General features: G+C 44.7%; 2 protein-coding genes across 8 annotated transcripts in view; both read left to right on the forward strand.

Annotated features, from left to right (window-relative positions):
• The window catches only part of sdk2a (sidekick cell adhesion molecule 2a), a 105,873-nt gene extending 102,414 nt beyond the window's left edge, over nucleotides 1-3,459 (forward strand). For 3 of the 7 annotated variants that reach the window (XM_056407660.1, XM_056407662.1, XM_056407661.1), the window contains exons 44-46: nucleotides 1,293-1,422; nucleotides 2,398-2,438; nucleotides 2,678-3,459. In XM_056407660.1, coding sequence (XP_056263635.1) covers nucleotides 1,293-1,422; nucleotides 2,398-2,438; nucleotides 2,678-3,104 — 598 coding nt within the window. In that variant the 3' untranslated portion in view covers nucleotides 3,105-3,459. Of the gene's footprint in view, nucleotides 1-1,292; nucleotides 1,423-2,397; nucleotides 2,439-2,677 lie in introns of those variants that run through there. The other 4 variants (XM_056407663.1, XM_056407666.1, XM_056407670.1 and 1 more) reach the window with 2 other exon arrangements.
• A 6,752-nt stretch (nucleotides 3,460-10,211) lies between these two features.
• cdc42ep4a (CDC42 effector protein (Rho GTPase binding) 4a) lies at nucleotides 10,212-22,575 on the forward strand. The gene is made up of 2 exons (XM_056407672.1): nucleotides 10,212-10,429; nucleotides 19,572-22,575. Exon 2 carries the CDS (start codon nucleotides 19,678-19,680, stop codon nucleotides 20,707-20,709), a length of 1,032 nt encoding a protein of 343 aa, XP_056263647.1. The 5' UTR covers nucleotides 10,212-10,429; nucleotides 19,572-19,677; the 3' UTR covers nucleotides 20,710-22,575.
• Nucleotides 22,576-23,146: the final 571 nt, after the last annotated feature.

Raw genomic sequence — 23,146 nt, forward strand, 5'->3', positions numbered from 1 at the left:
TCATAGGGCATGTTTGTTTTTTGCATGATGGTTGACGTGAACTGAACTCAGGCAGAACGTTCAAATGGCAAAAGAACAAGACCGGCGACCAAAATGCCTCCAGGAATGCATACAAAAATACTTTCTTTGCTTGTCTGAACATCATCATCAAAGCTATTGTTTTAATTTTCATGATCAAAGACTGTATGCTGAATCTGTGCATATTGATCCCACTGAAGCCCCGTGCGATGTGGAGAGTCTTCATTACCTTCGCATTGAAAATGCCGGAAGGTTATGTTTTGATCGCCGTGTATTTATTTATTTATTTATTTGTATGCGTGTTATTCGCAAAACTCAAAGTATTGAACCGAATCGAATGAAATTTGGTGGGATGATTGTTTATTATCCGGGGACCAGTTGATTAGATTTTGGGATCGATCGGGTCAAAGGTCAAAGGTCATGAACAGGTCAAAATCTTTCGCAGAACTCAAAAAGTATTGAACCGAATCGCATGAAATTTGGTGGGATGATTATTTATTATCCGGGGACCAGTTGATTAGATTTTGGGATCGATCGGGTCAAAGGTCAAGGTCAAAGGTCATGAACAGGTCAAATCTTCTTGAATCACATGGAATTTGGTGGGATGATTGGTTATTATCCGGGGACCATTTGATTAGATTTTGGGATCAATCGGGTCAAAGGTCATGGAAAGGTCAAAATCTTTTTTTTACCATAGCACGATACATTTTTGTCCAATTGGCATGCAACTAATGCCAAAATGTTCATAATTCAATGCCCAATCTTGTGATATGCGAAGGTATGCGCTCTACCAAGTGCCCGTTCTAGTTTTTTATGCCTCTGTGTCGGTGGCAGACATGATTTGGGGTTGTGTGTCTGGTCCATTCTCCCTAACGCCATGTCTCAGGAAGACCTTGAGCAAATCTCTTCAAATTGTATGAAAATGTCCACTTGCACTGAAGGTTGGACTGATTAGAAGGTCACTGTGACTTCACAAAACACGTGTTTGGCCATGAGTCAAGAACTCATATGCTAACGTCACTTAAATCGCTAATGACATTCTGACGTGGATGTAAACTTCTCCTGGACATTTCACTCATCAGATCGGTGTCACTCACAAGAATGACGAGGCGTTTTATGTCTTCTCAAATGTGTTCTGGAGAGAGCTTTAGAAAAACTAATATCGATTATCAAATGAAAATGTTTTCTCTTACAACTATTAGCTCTCTCTCTCAGCTTTGCTTTCTATCTCTCACAGACACTCTTTCTCTTTCTCATTTACTACATCTGTCCAGGTCTCCACCCAGACCCAGTCCTGGAAGCCTGAACTACTCAGATGAGGACGTCAGCACTAAGTACAATGACCTGATCCCGGCAGAGAGCAGCAGTTTGACCGAGAAGCCCTCTGAGATATCTGACTCTCAGGTAAGCACTGACCCTGGCTCACAGTCCATGTCCACTCCAGCTCTGGAATAGGAAATAAACTTAATTAGAAAGTCAAATTAGATAGTTTGAGTCGTAACCTTTCCAAAACAAATTTAAAATACTTTTCTTGCATGACTTTTACTGTTGTCACATTCCCCGTCTGTCTTCTTGATAACCTCCTATTCATGTTGGGGTCATAATTGCTGCGTTTCTAGACGCTAAAACTTGATCAATGTTTCATTATGAAGCATAATATTTAAATATGACTGTCAGCTAGACATTTGCCTCAAGTAAATAACTTCAACATTTAACATCCTCTGTTAAGTCATGGCTGACATCTCTGGATCTGACTTAATACTGATCTCTCTTGCATGGGAAGGAAGTACGGGGCCAATTCTCAGATCTCGTTTGTCTTGAAATGTCTTCACAACTCATTAATTTTCCTCAAACAGGAAATGTTGTATTAATCTTGGCTGCTGGGTCGCCGCTCAGTGTGTATGTATGTGTAGGAATGGGGAGGTCCAGTGAGGGGACAGGGAATTGGATGAATTGATAAGGCAGAGAAGCTGAGTGTAGCAGTTTGTGAACATCTGTTCTCCGTGGTACTTGCAGTCAAAACATTGTTCAACCCAGTTTGAACAAACTCTGCTCTCATGGGAGACACAAACTGGTGTTATTCTTTTCCTTCCGCTGTTTACCTGTCACTTGGGCAAATAAATGGTACTTCAACATCTGTTAAGCTGTCGTGTCTCAATAGAGCAAGAGATGGGCCGGCACTTGTCAGCCATGCAAATGTGCCGAGTCTGGAATTTGCTTTCTTTTTCTCCTTCTAAACTGTTTGTGTTTCTCAGCCACTGTGTGCTGGAAGGGCGACAGGATTCACCCAGACAAACATTAGTCACGTACCAGACTGAAGGTTTATTATTACAGCAAAAACAAATCAATCCTGTAAACATTGTCTTTGTCCAATTCTAGGTCTCTCTTGTGTACACTTATCACTTCTGTGCTCCACAGAGGTATGAGCTGCTGTGTGAAAGATGCTCAATAGTAGTGATTATCTGCCCTGTAGAGTTACACACAGATTCATAGATTTCCAGTTGTCTTTCAGTAGATATATCCGGCTGTGTTATGACCCCGTTTTGTGCAGTAGTGGAATTGGCCTTGAATTGATAGCATGGCAATTTCCGCTGCCTCTGTAGTAAACAGAAACGTACGTCTCACATTCTCAAAGCTCTCTCCCCTGATTGACTCGCAGGGCAGCGACAGCGAATACGAGATGGACCAGAGCCGGCAGAAGACGCACTCTTTCGTCAACCACTACATCAGCGACCCCACCTACTACAACTCGTGGCGGCGGCAGCAGAAAGGCGTCTCTCGTCCGCCGGCATACGGCTACTCCCAGCCGGAGCCCGTGGTGGAGCAGGAGCCACGGCAGCAGCCACCACCGGTGCCCCCTCTGCCCCCCCTCGTGCCCCAGAGCGCCCCGTCCCCACAGCCCCAGTGCCAGGGCACTCTGTTCAGGTCTCAGGGAAGCCGGACTCCCACCCCCTCCCTGCTGTCCTCTGAACCCCCCAGCCAGCACAGCACCCTGTACCGCCCCCCCAGCAGCCTGGGCTGTGCCGCTCCGACACCTACCGCGGGCTTCTCCTCTTTCGTTTGACACACAGCTCTCCTACCAATAACAAGACCCTGAGGACGAGTATTTGATTATGTTGTTGTTGGTTTGTTTGTTTGTATTTAGCTCTTTTTCTCTCTTTTTTTGGTTTCTTTTCTGTCTATTTGACAGAGTTGTTGCTCAATATTAAGCATTGCAAGCATCTTGAATAGCGTTTTCTCCTCTGTGAAGAGTGTGTGTGAATGGCTGTGTGTTGCCCGTATGAATGGTTCGTCGATGTGCATTGTATTTTATGAAAAGACAATCATTTGAAAGATTTTATGCATTGCTTAAGTACATTTATTTGAAGGTACAACCATATAAGGGAATACAGAATCCAAGGTTCTGAAAAAACGAAAAAGCTGGTTTAAAAACACTGTAATATTGTTGTTCTCTACCGTCCCCCTGGTTCTTTGGGAGATTTCTTGAGCTAGCTTAGACCTCTCCTATCGACGAAAGGAACACGCCCCCCGCTCATCCTTCTGGGACTTTTTAACATCCAGACAGAGAAGTCATGATACTCTTACTTCTTTCCTTCTCTCTCTCACTCCTCTCTCTCCCCCTCATCTAGACTGAGCTACTATTCCTTCCAGGGAAAGGCCCCCACACACACCACCTGACTATCACAACAGCTCTGTTTGGCCCCTACCCGACTGCCAGGAACCCTCGGTGACTCACTGACACAACTCTCTCCCTGAAAACCAACATCAACCTGACGACGCCTGCCCCTAGCTGCATGCTGCACAACATCAGGAGAAAATACTTCTTCTTACTCAGAAGAGGGCGGCGGATCCAGGCTCTGGTCATTGGTCATTTCAACTCTCCTAACTCCTCCTCCTGGTGGCTGGTCTACCTGCTAAGGCAGCCCATCCCAGCAGCTCATCCAGCAGCCAGCAGCTCGACTAGCCTCCAGTTCACCACCACACCCACACACTCCGCCTTCCTCCGCTGTCCACTGGTGCTGGTGGCTGCTGGAAAAACGCAAAAAAACACTGGTCCTGGTCGACGCGTCGGGCCGGGGGGGATCCGGCATCCGTACACATTCACACCCGGCACGTCACCGTGGCGCAGACAGTGCAACACCCTCCACAATCGTGCTCTCCTGCACCTCTCTCTAATCACTCACTAATCCTGTTTGCTGGCTGTCCGCTCCCCTGGGGCCCTGGCTCCCTCAGGACAGAAGCACAGAGCAGAAGTCTCTAGATTTTCCGCTAACACACTGAAAAAAACACAACATTATACTACACACACTTAAACTTAACTCAGCACTTCTTTGGCACTTACTTAGCACTTCTTACTGTTTGAAATGTTGTACTATGTTATTTGTTGTTTGTCTTGTTGTTCTTTGTTTTGTGTAATTTATGTACTTGTGTCGCTTTGTTGAAAGCGTCTTGCTTGCTTGCTAAATGTAATATGAGAGCTTTATGAAGAAAAAAACCCCACCTGAGAACCATGTAGAGTATGGACCACTTGGCTTGCTGAGAACGGACAATGGAAAAACCAACTCTTATGGAATAATGTGATTTTTGGAAAAGGACGAACTGATAATGAGAAACGGACTCTGACTTCGGCGCTTGCGGTCACTGTGGCCCTCGGCTGCATTTGACCTTCTCACTCTGCCTGAACATTGTTGGAACTGCATTATGTGTTTGCTATGTGTACTCATATTGTTTAACAGATATGTATATCAGTCAGCTTCAAGATAAACATTTTCAGAGCATCACTAGTGACAATGTTATGAATCACATTAAAGCATTATGGCACATTTATCGTAATGTGTTTATCGTGTGCTGGTACTCATGTCAGTAGATGTACAGCCTTTTGTGATGTGCATCCATTTTCTTTTTTGTTATGACAGAATACTAAGGACCAAAAGCACAACTCTTCTTGGTTCAAATTATTATATCCCATCACAACCACATAACAATTTGCTATTAATAGCTGTCAAAGAAGAACAAGAGGACTGCAACATAAAGAACAGTGAACTGGAATATATCATTGTCATCGCTTTTTTTAAGGAATGTGTTTTCTTGACGAGACAAAAAATAAGACAACGTGAATCTTACGGAGAATAAAATTCAAAATAACAAAGGTGATATTATGTATTTGTTCATGAGGCTGGAGAAGAGGTCAGCCTGGCGGTGTATCTATGTTTATTTAATAAACTTTATGTAATGATTGACAGCAACAAGACACAAGTATTGTACATGAAATACATCACCAAGAACCGTCATGTGAGTTAAGTGTTGAACATGTTACGGCGTCACATAGCATTGATATGATGACAATGTGTTTCATACTCACCGTACACACGTATGCATATGTTATGACAAGATGTTTTCTACGAGTCTTTTTGAATATGCTGGTTCTTTACAAAAGTTGAATGGGACATTACTGTGCTGGAGTTGGACCCATAGTGTATAAAATTAGACAGTCACTCCAAATTATCATCTGTCAAATTTCCAATGTGAACATCACTGTATACATCATGAAGGATACATTATGGACCTATTCACGGTAGCTCTCTACAATAAATTATTCTATTTTGTAATGGCTTTTTTCTTCATGCCTCATATGCGCATTTTAGAATATAATACAGAATATTATAAATTGGCAAATAAGACAGGTGACTTATAAATCTGACATTTGACCGAGAGTGGTAAAGCTTTGAAACAGTGGTACGAACCAATTAATCTAGGAAATAGAAGCCATATCTGACCCTGCAGACAACTTTTTCACACAGACCGTCCTAAGTAGACCTATTTGCATGGTCTGAAAGACAATGTGATTATACGTGACACTAGACGGTGGCAAATTTACCGGATTTGCTCAAGCACAACACAGACGTAATTGGGATGTAAAGAGCATGAGTTACAGGGAAGAATTTGAAGAATAACCTGATCTGAGCAAGCCGTCTGTAAAGCTGGGGAGGGTGGGGGAGAGTGTGTTTGGGTAATCTCCTTATTTCAAGGCGGAAAACATTGATCTGAAGCGAGGCAAAGGGGGGAGGACCAAAGGGATCAGGCTGGAAGCTTTTAAGGGAAAAAAGTGAAAGACAAGTCAAGGGTACAGTTTGTTTGCAATAGGACATTTTTATTTACCTTTCACTTTGACAAAAAAGAAACACAGGGCAGTGTAAATGAATGACAGGTTTTATAACTTTGCAAAAGTGAATGGATAATTAATTATAACGGAAGTTGCGTTATTTAAAGGTACATTTCATGTGCATTTCAATTGCCTCTCAACGGCTCTCAACATTTCCGCAGCGAGCCGGCGGCTCGCAATTAACGATGCTAACGGCATTAACGGTTCAAACTACATCGGATGTCGTTATCAGCTGTAACCACTGTATAACAGCAGTGCAGAACATGCACTAAAACACTTGCAGCCAACAGAGGGAGAGCTCCTTCATTCTCTGCTTAGGCACACATCTATTGAATGGCATTACCATGACACGAAAAGTACATCTTTAAAGGTTCTGTGTGTAACATTGAGGGTAATTAATAGGCAGAAATGGAATTAAATAATATGTTTTCATTAATATATATTGACATTAAACTGAGATTCAGTAGGCCTATGTATTATATGACTTCCACGGAGTCCGCCATCTTGCGCCGCCAAGCTCAGAAGGGGCGATGAGAGCCATTTGCATTTTTGCATAACCTAAATGTACCTAAATCTGTTATTAAACAAGCCCTGGATTATTAAAGTTCAAAGTATTAATGAGCTTCGACGTTACTGGTGCTTTTAATTAGTACTTTTTGGTGTAGTTTAATATCATGAAGAGAGCATATCCACTGCTTTCTCTGTCCTACTGAGCTCCTCCAACTACACAAAAAGCTAAGACACAAGCACAGACACACAATAACTCAGCGAGCAGAGAGGCGGCGACGGGGACTGAACAGGTGAAGTACAGAATACTTGAGATGACGGCAACTACGCTTGTTTGTGTTTCTGCAATAAAACATGAAGTACAAATCCGACAATATATATGTTCAACAAGCATGAACATGTAAACACAATTGAAACCTCATTCAATCCGCTGCTGTCTTCTGGTTCTGTGTTTGGAAAGGAAGGGACGAGCGAAGGGTCCTGGTTTTACATGCTGTCTGCAACCTCAACTTGAGATGCCAATAAATCACACACACCGTTCCTTTAAATTATTCCCCAACAGGAAGTCTGGAATTGCAGAAGATAAATCATATCACATCTCATGTATACTTTATATATATATTCAGTGTGGGGAGGCACACAGAGTAATCCTCTGTTCACACACACACACACACACACACACACACACACACACACACACAGATGTGTCTCCACATCAACAAATCTGTTACATTCTTCCATTTCATTTCAGTATCTCCTCATGGGACCGACTAATGTAACATGTCCTAATTCTGACTGCGCTTGTGGAGTGCATCAGTGCACATTTAAATGCAGCTAACTCAGCACGACTGGTGACTCCAAAATGAGGACAAAACCATGATGTATGATACAGAAGGAAATTAGACGTTACCAAAAGTCCTCTGGTGTTGTGTTATTTCACTCACAAGTCAACTATCCATCCGTATGCAGTCAATGCAGGCTTCGTCTTGACAGTCAGGGCGGTTGATAAAGTTAAGATTATGCATCATAATCCATTTTATGAGCTTAGCTCGCTAATAGGTTTCACCACAGCCTTCGGCCGCACTCTGAAATGTGCGCATACTGGTTCAACCTATCCGGCCTGTGTAGAACTTCGCCATAGTATTTGTTCATAAAGCCCAGACACACCAAACCAATATCGAAGAACTATCTGCAGAACAGCTGCGTGGCCTCACGCCGCCTGTGACTTGGTCAAAAAGTTGCATATGAACACATCGCAAAGACAACCGCCAATGGCCGACTGGCCCTCACATCCTGCACATGCATGCAGGAGAGGAAATAACTCTCCATTTCTGCAGTTAGCGGTCGTCATGTGATACTCATTAGGAAAGGGAAACCGTAAGCGTTTGCCTACTATTTTCACACCACTCTTATTCACCTAGATAAATACCAGATGGTGATTTCGTTGTGAAAATACTTGTGTTTTGGAATGAGAGGATCTTTCTATGCGTGCCACCTCAACTTGTCATTTGCTAAAAGGTTAAAGGGGCGCAGATTTCTCACCCTTATATGTTTTTTAGGCTCAGCGGTGAAGCCTTATTTTGCTCCCTCTGGTGTGAAATAACAAAACTCACAAAATTGACTACGGCTCCCTCTGCACTAAAGATATAAATCATTACATCACACAGCTTCCTCATCTGATCCTCTGCCATTCTTAAGAGACACGCAACACCAGACTGCTGGTGCTGTAAACCTTTGCCAAAGGTTTAAGGGGCGCATGTACAAACTGGGATAAGATTTACACCAAAAAGCCAGACAACTAAAGATGTTCCTGAATGTCCAAGAATGCCTCAACTGAGAATGGATTTTCTTTTCAATTGAAAAACATCAAACGCATAGTTTGCACTTGGTGAAGCAAAGGATGAGACACCATTGCACAAACACTCTGAGACAAATTTGTAATTTGTGAAATTGGGCTATATAAATAAACTGAATTGAATTCTGCTGGACCACTGAGCAGAGCTGTCCAAGCTGTCGGTGCAATACACAAAGCTGCAACAACAGGAGGCTGTACTGCTCCGGCAGCAGCGCACAGAACGAAGAAGCCTGGACTATTGCTCTTCATAAGTCGCTGAGAAGTTTAGCTTCCTGCTGTTTATGTTCAACTTTATTGCATTAAATAACTAAATGAGCACTGGCTGCATGACATAGGAGTATTCACTCTGCTCAGCAGGATCATGGCCAGGAAAAGAAATGTGATTGCAGGCCAGCTGAATGTAACTGCAGGTTTCACATTAATTGGGTTGAATCTTTAAAATTGGAAGAGTGCATTCTCAGATTTCCTGTCTAAACCAGATTTCAATCAGTTTGGAGAAGAGAGAGAGAGAGAGAGAGATGGTCATATTGTGGGGAAACATCCTGTTAACACACTCATTTAATATTAATCTTAAGTGAATATATATTGCAGATTTGTGTCGGTCATTATCGAGGAGAGTGGTCAAATGTATACTTTTGGGGCGTGGTTATACGTTTGAAAAAAAAGCAAAGTTTTTGCAATTTGAATGCAGCTTGTTCCTGGACGTCACTACAGTCAAATGTCCATCATAAAGAATCCTGCTCTCCCTTCAGCTGGTGGGACAGACCACACTGGGAACACAGCCAAAGGCAGGAAATGAGTTTTGAATGTGTGTGATGGAAACTCTGCATGCATCTCATTACATTACAGTGAGTTTCAACAGCAGCAGATAGGCTAGCACGATACTAAACGACTGTAAAAAACAAAAGAGGAAAGCCTTTCTATCCAGGTAGTGGAGGGGTGTGACTTATGATAATGGTCAACCATTCACACATTCCTTTCTCTTGAGCTCATGGTGACCGTGCACAGCCTTGGGGTGTATTTTAGCTGCTTCCCACTCATTTCCATTGCAAAAGGCACTAATGAATGGTCAGACATGAGGGTAGTTGATCAGCCTGGAATACGCATGGTGAAAGAAATGGTCATCCAAAAAGGTCTTCAGTGATTGAAGAACATGAGAAATCCATGAAAGCTTTTCAACCGCTTTAATGTGTAAATAATCTTGACTAAATTTAGTATGCACCTCCTATACTTCCTTTGTGTCCGCTGCTCTCACAGAGGATGACTTGGCGTTTCCCCCCTCTCAGTGACACAGTTTCATTTACAAATATCACAAAGAGAAAAGTGAAGGAGTGTCAACACTTTGGTTGAAAGCATAACATTGCTATGTTTTCTTGACTGGTGGTTTATTTTCATTCTTGATTTATTTAACTATCTATTAGCCCACTGAAATATTATGGAGACGTGGTGATCAAGATTACATTTTTTTAAATTACTTTTCTTAATGTATTTTGTAATGTGTCATCAGTGTTAATGACGCAGGCCCCGCCTTTAAGGTTGAGGGAAATGAGGCTGCGTCTGCCTCAGGGGCCCCATGCTGGCAGCCTGTGTCTTTAAGGAGCCATGTAAAGAGGGCGTGTCCAAACACACTACCCCGGCAGGAGGCACCGTGGTGAGTTATTGCACTCACGAGCGGCAGCACCTCCTCTGTGGATGCGATGACAGCGAAGGTAACATTTCTATCAATAAAAAAGAGAGAGAGCGCGCCCTCGGTCTGCCCGGTCGTTCGGATTCCCTGACAGTTTGATCTCACCGCTTCACGTCGGCGTCGCTTTGATGAATGCATCGTCAACCTGCTGGAGGCCTACACGTGAAGCGGCACCCGGCTTTATGAATGGGGATGCTCGGTAAGTGCTTGCGCCTCAGTGTTTGCACTTGCACTTAGAAAAACGTCCCCACATAAAATGCACCTCGTGTGTCTGTTTATGCAGCTCAAATGTGTATTGAAAGGTGTGTGTGTGATGCTTTATTTATGTCGCGGTTCAGCAGAGCGCACGGTGCACACGGCAGCGACGTATTGTGCTCCTGCCACAGACCCACCCAGAATCCCAGCCGGCTCCCAGTGGGTGGATGACTGGACTGACCAGTGCAGGTCGCTGTCAAATGGACACTTATTGGAGGACGTGGTTTAGTCGCTGAAACGTGCATGTGCACGTGTAATGTCGCGAGAATTGAGCAGCTACTCTGCTTCTAAAACAATAATATCGTCATAGGCTAAGCTCATTTGGGTAGTTTGTAGCAACACAAACAAGAGATGTCTCATTCGTACACCTTTCACCAAAGGAAAACCTTTTCCTGGCCTCTTATGTTTTAAGCCTCAAAATAATTCAAATTTGGCCAAATATTGTTTGAGGACATTGAGTGAATGTAACGCGTGTGTGAATATGCATGTTTTTTCACAATACCATTGCATTTTGACTCATCTGTGTAAACTTCGTCCAGAGTGAGTGAAATTGGGACACGCTGACTGGATTTTGGCTCTTGGTTTACAAGACCTGATGACTACGAAACGAATAGATCACACATTGCAAACTTTGTGCCCCGTCGTAAAGCGCACGCCTGTCCTGTTTGTCCAGTTCGTTACTGGCTCAAGTTCGTATCCTTGAGCCTGTCGGTCGAGCTGTTCAGTGGGCTTGGCAGGGGTGTCTCTGACATCTGATGAGCTCATTGAACTCCGGTCGGTGGGCCTTCGCTACATCATCGCCACGCTGTAACAACTCCTCTGCAACTGTTTGAGGAGATAATGTTATCAGATGCCTCTGCGTGTGAGGCAAAGTGGGAGGCTTTCTTTTGTTTAAATGGCACATGTGACCTGTCTCGTGCACAACACGCAGAGGGCTTTCTGAGGCGTCAAATTGTTCTGCCCAGACGCTGTGATGGATTTAGGTTGCTGACACGGCAAACAAGCAAGCCTCATCGCCAAGATGTATGTGTCACGGGCTTACGCCTGTTTACTTTCCACCCCAGAAGGGCCTCTGAAATGCTCTTCAAGACCAGCGACACTCTCGACCAGACTGGACAGGTCCTGCTCCCTCTACTTTCCTCTTGTTTCAGAAATTACAAAGCATCTAATTGCCTGCAGGGGACATGTGATTAGCGCCTGAAGGTGAAAGTTATCCTTCCTCCGTGTGGTGTTGGACACTGTGCCAACCACTCTGTTATTGGACAAAGTGGAGACAGCATTCGCTGGCGCACCGCCCAGGAAACACAACCTGCTCAGAATTTAGTTTGCAGCACCTCAAAGATCCTTCTGCGGTGGCGCTGAAGTGCAACTTTAGAGTGTTATTTGTGGCCAGTGAGGGTATGGTCCTGCGCCCATGTTTCAACGTGTCTGCAGTTTGTGTGCTCGTTTGTGGCAGTGTGTGTGTGTGTGTCCTGTTCAGCCCCTTCACATTCCAGGAAATACCAATATAAACTGTTATTTCTTTCCCTGGGAGGCCTCTTCGGATGCTGACCGTAAGCTGCTGCATTATTATCGAGGACGTGATGGTACTTCTGAAGGCTGCGTAGCATAAGTAGCATGTTGGGCTGTTGTCACTTCTCTTACCACCACAGGCCTCACAATGTTACACATCCCAGTTCAATGGGGAATTAACAAGTATTTGAAAGTGTTTATTCTCTCACTACACATTTTATGGTTTGCTAGTTAGACTTTTAACCGAAAGCAGCAGTTCTTTAGTACGCTGCCACCTACCCTTTGTTTTCTTTATAAAACCTTGTTGACCCAACATCAAATTCTAAGAGCGTCTCATATTTCAGTGTGTGAATGCTGTGTTTTTTCAGTGTGTGAATGCTGTGTTTGTTCCTGTGTCTTTTGTTTGGTGGCATTGTTTTCTGGTCTGATCCCGCTTGCTTTGCACTGTGGACTGGTACGCTGGGTTTGGTTCTATGAGCAGGAGGAAATGTTTTTGTTTCCTTTTTTCTGTTTCCTTGTTGTACTATTGAGTGTTGTTGATATCAGCAGTAGAAAATACCACTGCACAAATGTTCTGATGGCTACAATAAGACTGGTATTTGTTAACAACAAAATACAAATGTTCTCTCTGCCTGAAGCCCTATTGGGGACTTGAATTGTACAATACACTTATTATTTTCAATTAGACTGTTGTTATGCACAAGTAGAGTAGTGTTTTGTATTTTCTAAAGAATACAATCTTTGATTGTTAAATAGCTACTTCTTTGGCTTCCCTCGTCTTGAGCAATTTCCTGCGGTTCTGACACCTCTTAATTATAGCACTTTCCCACTTTATAGCGAGATTCTTTGAATCCCATAATTTCCCTCCATGCATTCTTTCAATTGAGTAGCGCTGGTTTCCGCTCAAATGTTTTGAAAAAGCAAGCTCACTCCTCCACAGCGCTGAACAAAGACACCTGCGCGGTCGGTGACCGTCGGCCCCGGGTGACGATTGGGACACGTGGTCCCGAGGCTAGAGCGGTCATCGGCTGTGACTCGGCTGTCGGCTGTGAAGAAGATCTGGTTGTGTCCAGCCTCTAGAATGAATGTCGTTGAACCTGCGGTGCTCCATGTTGTTGTTGAACACACGGTCCTAGCAGGGGCCCCACAGCTCTGTGAGTTATCAAGCCTATTGGTCGACGGAGATATGAGCTGCGTTTGTTTGGTTAGCCCATCGCTAATACGGTATGATGAAAGACATGGAGGCCTTGTTTATATTACGCGGCCTCAGGAAGGGCAGACTGGGTAGATTTCCGGAGAGATGGGAGGCTTTACTGCCTCTCTCTCTCCCTGCCCTTCCTGTGGACGTACCCCATAACATGCAAACGAGACTCTCCGTGAAACCTTTCCGTCACGTGTCGCTGTGCCCGTTTGATCTGTGCTCCTGGGAAGCAGCGGGCTTAATTGCCGTGTTGAGGTTACTTGGGTCGGTCACTTAGCTCGGTGGTAATTTGTAATATTCACGCGCAGTTCAAGAGCGCACAGACATCTTTTGTGGAGGCGGGAGGCGGTTGAATGACCTGGAGCTGGTCGTTGACCTTGCCGGTCCAGCTGGACGAGAATGAAAAAGCCAGAAAGTTCTTTAGGCATGAATCATTCCCAAATACATTCAAAGTTAAGTTAGGTGGTCATTTGAATCATTCCCAACAGTTAGGTGGTCATTTCTGGTGTGCTCTGTTGATAACACTAATGTCAACCTCTTTTTCTGCTCATTCTCTCATTATGGGGAGATGCTCAAAATGCCAGTTGCCCATTTGATGCCATGCCCACAGATGACGTTGCTGTTGAGGAATGCCGGCTGCCAGTTCAGTGGCATGTTTGTGACTTCCATTCAGAGGCACTGGCACGGAGCTAGAATAGACAAGATTGTTTGTGTATACAAAGGCATTGTAGATCTGTGGAAATGATTAGCAGCAGTCTTGTTCAACCCACGGAACACTTTTCATTCTGGAAAGCGTTGAAGTGGAGTACGACATTCTTGTCTGCCCTCCGCTGCTTGTGTGTGGAATAAAATCTGTCAGCTTCACCATAGCGGAGGACGGGGGGATGGAAGTGGGGCGTCTTGTCTGGAGGTTGTGTCGGCTGTAAAGGTAAAAGAGACGAGTCATCTCCTTTCGCCAATCGGAGGTCAACTGCTACACGCCGAGGTGATTCGCTGCAGGCCTCCACCAGGAACCATGTGATTGGTTGTCAGGGTTCGGGGTTCATTTGAAAGTGTCTCTGCTCTGTCCTGGTCATCGTCTGTGCATCACTGCAATCCTCCTCCTCACTATTTCCACCAGACAAAAACCTTCAAACATCCACGCACATCTGGCTTTTGCCTTCAGTGGGAATGGTTACAATTGCCATTCATTCCTGGGCTAAATGACTCTGCAGTAGTCACAGGTATTTATCGGCTCCAGCTCGGCAGTGATGGAAACCAGACACTGGCGTGGACGTGATAATTTGTGCCACCTTTCCGGTATGTGGCTATGTGACAGTCGTTGAAGTAAATCTGTTCACATCAACAGGGAATGGGACCGTTATTCTAATAAATTGTCATACAAAACATCCCATGAATATGCTCTCCTCAAAGCCACCAGACTCCAGTCAGACGAGTCATTTTACCTCGCTGACCATCCAAACACATTTCAATCTGACAAACTAAATACAGCTGGAAATTAGACCATCGCTTATTCATAGAACCCAAATATACGCTCTCTATTTGATGGGGAAAGGGTATAATAAATACCTTTTTATAGTTGGCGTATTGGTAGTGCTGCTACAGCTATGCACTGTTTGTATAGATGAACAGTCTGTTTACCTGTATAATTATGTACCAGGAAACTGTGTTTGAGTTTCTTCTTCCGGCCGAATCTCTTCACCTCAAATATTCCACCCGCTGATCATAGGATAGCTACAGATTTAATACTCATTGATATGAATGCCAATTCAAAAACTCTGCAGGCACTCTTTTTTTTTGAGCAAGGAAGCTCTTAAAATCTGTTGTGCCTTGATCCTTACCGAGCAGAATGTCCTGCTGGGAGAGGTGTTACATTAGCATAACAGACCGCCTCACACCAGCTTGCCAGGTATGAGTGGGGACGCAAACACACTGATGTGCGAGTTTTTTTGCTGTCTGTGCTTGAGAAAAAGCACACAGGCAGGCTTTTTAGTTTGTTTTGATCATCTTCTCCTTCCTGTCCTCAGAGGAACTGCATTGAGGTGAAAGAAGAAAAAATAGCACTGAAGCTGAAACTACTTTTTAGGGGATTATAGATTAATCCTTGTTTGTCAAACAGAAAAGCCAAACGCAAGTTTTTAAATGGAATATTTAAGGAGTTCCTTGTCTTTTAGGTTTGGGAAATGGGTTGGATGTTTTTTTATTACTTGACAACTCAATGGCAGATAATCAATATCAATATAACTAAGTTGCAGCTCTACATAGAAATGTATTTAAATCAGGAAGGCCAACATATGATTATGAATGTTTTCTGATTTAAATACTTATCCCCAAAAATGTCAAAACGTTGTTTCAACTTCAGTGCTATAAAAAGGTTGGCCACAAGAATCCAGCGTGAGTGTGAACACGTTGGATACTGAGGCCCAGCATTCCCCATCCCTTTACAGCATTTCACAGGACCGGCTTTGGGGTTTGTCTTGCTCTGTAGACCACAGAGGATTTACAAGTTGATCTAAATGAGCTTGTGGCTTTCTTGTGCTCTTGCAAGTGCAGGCTGGTGAGTGGCATGGAGAATGGGCGGGACCACTGGAGATACCCTGTAGGTCAACAACTTGATCTGAATCAAAACACCACGAGACTAAGTGCAACAAAATGGACTTTTTACAGCTTAATCTGGCTCTTATGCAAGTGGGAGGGCTTCATTTGTAATTTTTCATTGGAGCAGTGTGTTTCCGCTCATTGGTCAGAGGGCAGCCTCAGCTTGTATCGGTCGTCTGTCTCCCTGTCTGTGTGATGGAGAGATAATGTGATTTCCACTGCTTGTCCTTGGGCTGCTCCTTCCTAAATGAGACATCCAGCCGCACTAACAGAGCTGCGTGGCAGATACCTATCTTCGAGAGGCCATTTGTCTGCTTAATTATCTCTCTGTGTGTGTGTGTGTGTGTGTTAGCCCTATTAATGTTGCCCTTTTAAGCATATGGCCATGAGTGAGAGTTTTCACCAACAAATGGGGCGTTTGCAAATGTTTTTTTGAGGGTTTTTACAGGCAAAGCATTTTGAGATATCAGTAGGACGGAGAAAACCGGCAACCTTTTCACACATATTTGCGTGCATGTGGCCTCCCAGCCCCCAATGCCATTTCACCCCGAGGTCATTCATGTGGTTGTCCATCCAGGTCAGTGACTTCAAAAGAGCCAGACAGAAAGCCTCCATCCCCCCCCAGACAGTAGAGTACACACTGGCCTGATTGAAGCACACATACCATTCAGCAATACTCAATTAGGGAAATGGTCCATTAGTCACATTTGAGTGTGTGTCTGAGTGATCTCTTGTGTTTTAAGTGTTGACTGGCCTTTTATGAGAGAATTGACTAATTATTCGGGCCCGGTCTCGTGTCGTGCTTCGAGATTCAGATTTCTCTTTATTTTGGTGCTTGCTGAGCTTTAAAAGCTAAATTGCTGCATGTTGATGATATGGGTGCTTTCTGAATCATGGCTTAAGCGCTTCCCTTCCTGTGATGTAGCGTCTCTTTACTGTGCTGAGAAGTCGCATTCCCGTTCGGATGCAAATGTCTCCTGGGTGAATACACTCCGGTTATAGACTGTTTTAGTCCTCTCCTTTATCACCCCTTTTCAGTAAAGTTGTTTCTGCTTTTCCCTCACAAGAGGTGGGTGTGTATTCTCTTCCCACAAAGTAGTGGCTTTAACCATATGACATATAAGCAGCTTCAGAACCCTCCTTAGACCCAGGCCAGGTATTTATATTGATGATTGAGTTATGTGATCCATAAACGGAGCTAACATTACATTTTCCATGACATAAATCCTTTTGGGGGGGAAATGGGTTAGAATACCATTTACCCACTGGATGAGAGGAGTGAAGCAGCAACGGCGCCGGTTTGCTCAAGTTGATCACATTTGGTGTGTGCATGCATCAACTGCTGTGTTTTACTCAGCAGTTGAGAAATACCACATCAAGACTGGTCAGTCATCTTCAAAAGCATATGTCATTCAACGTGTTCAAGGTCTCAAGGTCAGTGTGGACTCTGTGTGTGTGTGTGTGTGTGTGTGTGTGTGGTGTGTGTGCGCGCTTAAGACGGTTTCCGATTTCGCTGTCAAAATGAAAAGATGCAGATGTGCCCCGTTTGCTCGTCCTGTCCGTTTCCGTCCCACATTGTGCGTTCCCAGTCGGTTTCCTGCTGCAGACCTCGAGTGTTGTGAAAGTCTGTTTATAAAGTCAATCCCTCCGCCGTGACCCTGTCGTTCCCACGCTAACGGCTGCCTTCTCATGGCCCTTATTTTTATTTTTTTATTCACGGGCACACCCACATGTGCATGCACGCACACTCACTCAAACATACACAGCCCTGTAAACATAGCAGGGCTGTGATGGTTTGATTTGGGGGCCTGTGCTGCGTCGGGTTGAGATGCAGCTGATAAACAATGTGCCTGGCGGTCGTCTCTCACACTTTTCTGTACCCGTGTTGCTGCAATGGGCACTGTCGAGCTTTTCAGCGTTATCCTGGCCCCGGGGTGGGGGAGGGGGGGGGGGAATGCAGGAGGCGGGAGGCGGACTTTCTTAGTCTCCCCTTCATCCGCTGGTTGTTTGTCTTTGCATGATTATGCCACCCAGAAGCAACTAGTCAGAAAAAAACGTTGTTTCTCAGCTCGGTTTGAATTATTTCTCTCATTATTTCAGCAAAAAAAAACAAATCGGAACATGCAGCTTTAATAATAAACATTTTTCTGCGAGGGGAAGAGGAAAAAAAAGGAAAAAAGAGTGTCCTTATGTTTGTGTGTTTTGGCATGAAAGAGTTTGGAGTTCATGGCAAGTTTTCAAGCCTCAGTCAAAAATGCTGCATACTTGTTTCTCTCAATATAGATACCGCTGTTTCCTTGCCTACAGCAACAGAACAGTTGTATATTTTTATACATCCCGATTTTCACCATTAAAAATATACACTGCACGGATGGAGGGAACGATTGAACGCAGACGTCACGTTAAAGGGTGCTTTGTGTCAGTTCTCGATTGACCCCCAGGAGGAGGCCATGTGTCCGATGCGTGCTTGAACCTGAAGCCTTCAGCAGCCCCTCGACAGGAAACGCTTTTGCTTGCTTGCAGGAGGGCGTTTCTATGGAGACAAAAGCAGGTGAGGGCATTAACAGGAACAAGAGAAAAGGCTCGGCTTGTGGGGCGGAGGAGACGGAAGAACGAGGTCAACGTGAAACGACAACAAAAAGAGAAGCACGAGACAGCCTCAATCTCCCAACGGCACTTTTTTAACAAGAAGCGACTTTGAATTCAAATGTATTTTCAAGCCATGTCTGTAAGAAATACAAAAGGTAAAGTCGCTGACTTTTACTGATCGTTCTGTTTTGGCATGGACAAACTAAGGAGAGGAACTGAGTGCACGCCAGAGAGGCGCGCAATGCAGACGGCAAGCGTCGCGCTTTCAGCCGGCCGGCTTCTGTGCAACCCTAAAGACTTTCCACCCACGAGAGGTGCGTGTGCTTCCGATGTCTGGCTGCAGAAACGGCCTGTGTTTCATTTTTGCAGACCACCATGACGGTGCTCTTTTTATGTCTACTTTATATGCTGGCATGTATCGCTAATGAGACACCGTGCTCCTGCAGTGCAGCGCCCCCGGAAGCAGCGGTGACGAGCCGTCGGCATGCGGTGAGGTTTCTTCCCGCTGTTTGGGCTGCATGTCTCAATAATGCAGAAACACATTCTCTCTCAACTGCCAGTCACAAACCTCAGCGGACACCGAATTGTCAAAGGAGTCGTATATGGCTAGGGAATTGTTTCTTTCTCATATTATATGTTTGTGAAAAAAGTCTGAGGCGAGAGGGGTATTATTGCTCTTCTGTAATTGACTTAGTTTGCGACGGAAGAAACGCTATTGGTCCCGTGCCGTTCAGTTCAATGTTGAGTTTAGCGTCAGAAAATCCAAGAAAACTCTCAACTATCCTTCTCCGGTTCATGTTGGTCTGTGTTTGGTGTTTTGCTCTCCGTTATAAAGCAGAATCCTGTGGTTGTACCCAGTCCATTTCAGAGGTCACCTCACAGATGTTGGAGTGCTGCTTGTCATTATGGAGCTGCATGATGAGTAGCTTCAACTTTTGTAATTGGTGGATCATTGGAGTCTTTTTGAAGTGTTCTGATTTTCTCGATGAGTGAATATTGTGCATGTAATGTGGGTGTTGTGCAGTAAATAGATATGTATAGGTTTGTTTTCATTTTGACATCAGTAAATGTGTTTATTGATTGTACGTCACATTCTTTCATTTAAAAATGTATTTATCAAAAATAATGTCATTCCATTTTTATTCAAATTCTGTGTAACTTATTCGATTCTATTTTCATTCCTCAGGTTCTCTGGCTGACTGTGATTGAGGCGCCTCCAATCATTCCACGGCCTTTAAGAAGGATTATATTCACGCTTTGGAAGTTCTTTTGTGCGAAACCAAACCGCCACCATGCCAATCCTAAAACAGCTGGTGTCCGGCTCCTCCCACACCAAGCGCCGCTCGCGCCTCGACCTGACCAGGGAGATGATCAGCGCTCCGCTGGGCGACTTTCGCCACACCATGCATGTCGGCCGCAGCGGCGACGCCTTCGGCGACACCTCCTTTCTCAGCACGCGCTCGGGGGAACCGCCCCCTGATGCCAGTTTCTCCTCCCGCTCTCCTCGGCCCGGCCTCCTGTCTCGCACCTTCAGGAGCAGCAAGCGCTCCCAGTCGGTGACCAGAGTCGACCAGCAGAGAGACACCCCTGCTGGGTCGCCCACCTCCGTGAAGAACGCCATGTCGCTGCCCTTCCTCAACGACGAGGACAGAGGGCACAGGGTGGCGAAGAGTTTGTCCTCGAGTCCGGTAAATCAGCTCGCGGAGGTGGACGGGAGAGGCGCGGCTGCAGCTGCTCATTACCTGGAGCTGCAAGAGCGGAGCTTCGGCGAGCTCACCGAGCTTCCGGAGAGCTCCAACCACTACGGCGGTGGAATGAAGCACGCCGAGTCCGTCATGTCGTTCCATCTGGACCTGGGCCCCTCCATGCTGGGGGACATCCTGGGCGTCATGGAGAAGGAGGACGACGACCTCGGCTACGAGGAGGGCAAGAGCAGCGAGGGCCACGCCTCCCCGCCTCTCAGCACCCACGGGGAGGAAGAGAATAGTGTGGAGAGAGAAAAAGAGGAGGAGGAAGCGGAGGAAGAGGAAGACTCCGCAGAAGTGCAGCAGCGGGCCTCTATGCATGCAGCCAGCTCTGTGGATCTGGGGCCTGAGAATGGAAGTCCCTACACCCCCGAGTACACCCCCGAGACTCGGCCCAAACATTTGAAGCATCTCGACAGCTGCTCCATGTCCAGCTCTGGCTCCGTCGCCCTGGACGAGAAGCCCAACGGCCAGGCCTATGCAGGAGATACAGACAGCGCCACGTTCAGTGCCCCGCCAGAGGAGGAGAGCAACTTCTCCTCTTTCTTGGAAGATGAAGACGACGAGATCCGCGTATGAGATCTCTGAAGTCTTCACACACACACAAAAATAAAATAATAAAAGCGATAAGACGGAGCTCTGGAAGGGGTTCATGTGGAACGAGCGTGTCCTTTGTTTGTTTGACAGTGTGGATTTGCAATTGAACAGAAATGAGACGCTGCTGTCGGGTACTGTGGGAACGGGACTGAAGACGGAGGGTGCTTCTTTTTGTAGGTCTGCAAGGAGAGAACGACTGCTCCTTTTGGAAGAGCCCAAACTCCATCCGTCTCCACTGCCTGTCAATCTGTCGCTCCCTTTCGAACACTGAAGGAACTGACATGGAAGAGCAGCCACTCGTTGGAAAGAAACTTTTAGGAAAAACACTTTCCATAACTAAAGCTCAGTTCTCGCTTTGTCTCGCTGTCCTCTCACTCGACGCGTCACACGGCTTCTTCAATTCGGTTCGCCTCCCTTCTGGTTTTGCGCTCGCTCACTGGCCGAGGGACATCATGAGGCCTGAGCGGAACAGAAGGCCTCTTATCACCACAGGATTACTGGTGGGTATCTTGTAACAATAAGGGGGGATGTGTTCGTCACTGGAGTGTGAAGCCCTGCCGTGAGCCCCTTTCATCTGAAAATAATCTAGTACAGTGCCATAGATCTGTCGGTTTTGTCCCTTATGTAACTCGGGGTCCTTGTGACGCTGCTCGACGGCTGCCTTTCCTTGCTGTAAAGCTGGACCACGAAGCCCCAAACCAAAATTCTCCTGTTTTCTATTCACTGTGAGCGTCACACGGGCCTAGCCTCGGTGTAAATTAAAGAAACTATAAAGCTAAAGGAGCTGCATTAACTAAAACGTATGGTGTTACTACAGGAAGCTAGAGGTGTGAAGAGTGGTGTGTGACCCACTGGGGAGAGATCGTACACGGTGTTTATTATCTCTTTTTCCAATGAACTTTTCTTGTTTTTTACCCCCAAAATCATAATACTGATGTTACAGATTTCGGATAACTGACGTGGATTGGCTATCTTCCACATATAGTCTGTCATTTCCAGGTGAAACTGAAAAGAGTTTGATAACCACTTCCTTCCTTGTTGGTGTACCTCTGAGCAGCTGCAGTGGAGCAACTGAACAGTGTGAAAGATGTCGTCCAGGGGCTGCCTATATGTATAAAGAAGTTTCCACTACTTTGTGAGAAGGGCTTTAGGGTATTTATTGTGGGAAATCAGCAAGCACAATTAAACCAGGCACTACTAGCATTTGGTGGTTAATACCCGTTATTGTTGAGTTTTATCTTTGAAAAAAAAAAAGTCTTTGCTACATTTATGTTACGTCTGTTTCTAGATTAGAAGAAAAGGAAAGACAGGGCCGGCAAGAGATGCAAGAGCTTTACAACGTGTTTACGTTGCATTGTCGTTGCAGCTCTCCTGCATCTCTTGCATCATTAAAAGCTGCGGCCAGACGTATCGAGGCTCAGTTGCTCCGATTGATTTTACTGCCTTAACTGAAACTGACATGTGCCAAATCATCATTTTCTAGCCAAAAAAAATGTCTACTTGTGAAGCTCACTTTTGGGAGACCTTTCAAATCTGCTCGGCATTTCCTTCTCTGTATGGGTATCACTTGTGAGTTTTAAGTTGAAGGCTTCTAGGTTTAAAACAATTAAATAAAGATGTGTTCGATAAATATTAATTTGCATAACTGGATATTTATATTTCCAATCACTCAAACACTACATAATGTATTCAGGTAATTTTTAGGGTTAAACGTGTGTGCGACTGGGATGTAATCATAGTTGCTCTTTCTGTATAATGTTGTATGTTACGTCTTACTTCTTTACTGTTATCTTTTTCTGTATTATCCAAAATAACCTATATTTTTCAATAAAAGGAATCTTGAACATATTTACTGCTTCATATTTAATTAATACAGCTCGGAGAATGCAATATACGTGCTACTAAACCAGCTACATTAACAAAGGAATTCCAAGAGAGATATTGTGATCTGTGGATGCAATCTATATTAAGTTAGCTCATGTAATGTTACACATTTAGTTGTGCATGTTATTTTAAACTAGTACGGTCAAACTACGACTGCATCTTACATCTTCTTTTTGGGGGTGGGGAGGAATATATTGCAACTCCACAGGAACAGCTGCCCCTGTCCTTTATGAATCTGACCCATATATGTAGAAATGACTAAATGTAAAAGCCTGGAGAGAAAAACCCCAGAAAGAAATTAAGTTTCTTTAGTGAAAGGTCAGTCGGGGCTAATTGGCCACAAACAAACACAAACACATGGTCGCTATGTCTGAATCATGAAGAAAGTCAGAATAGCACATTTTTATAAATATCATAGTATATATATGTTTGGAAAAAGTCATAGAATAGTCAAAGAAAACCTTAAATGTTCAATCATATAGTTTGTCGAAAAAAAGTAATGGGTCATAGTATTATGAAAGAATAAAAAAGTAAT

The sequence above is a fragment of the Pseudoliparis swirei genome, chromosome 23, assembly GCF_029220125.1.
Source record: "Pseudoliparis swirei isolate HS2019 ecotype Mariana Trench chromosome 23, NWPU_hadal_v1, whole genome shotgun sequence".
Taxonomy (NCBI): domain Eukaryota; kingdom Metazoa; phylum Chordata; class Actinopteri; order Perciformes; family Liparidae; genus Pseudoliparis; species Pseudoliparis swirei.

Coding starts and splice junctions, on each gene's coding strand:
- cdc42ep4a (XM_056407672.1), top strand. CDS start 19,678: ATGCCAATCCTAAAACAGCTGGTGTCCGGCTCCTCCCACACCAAGCGC.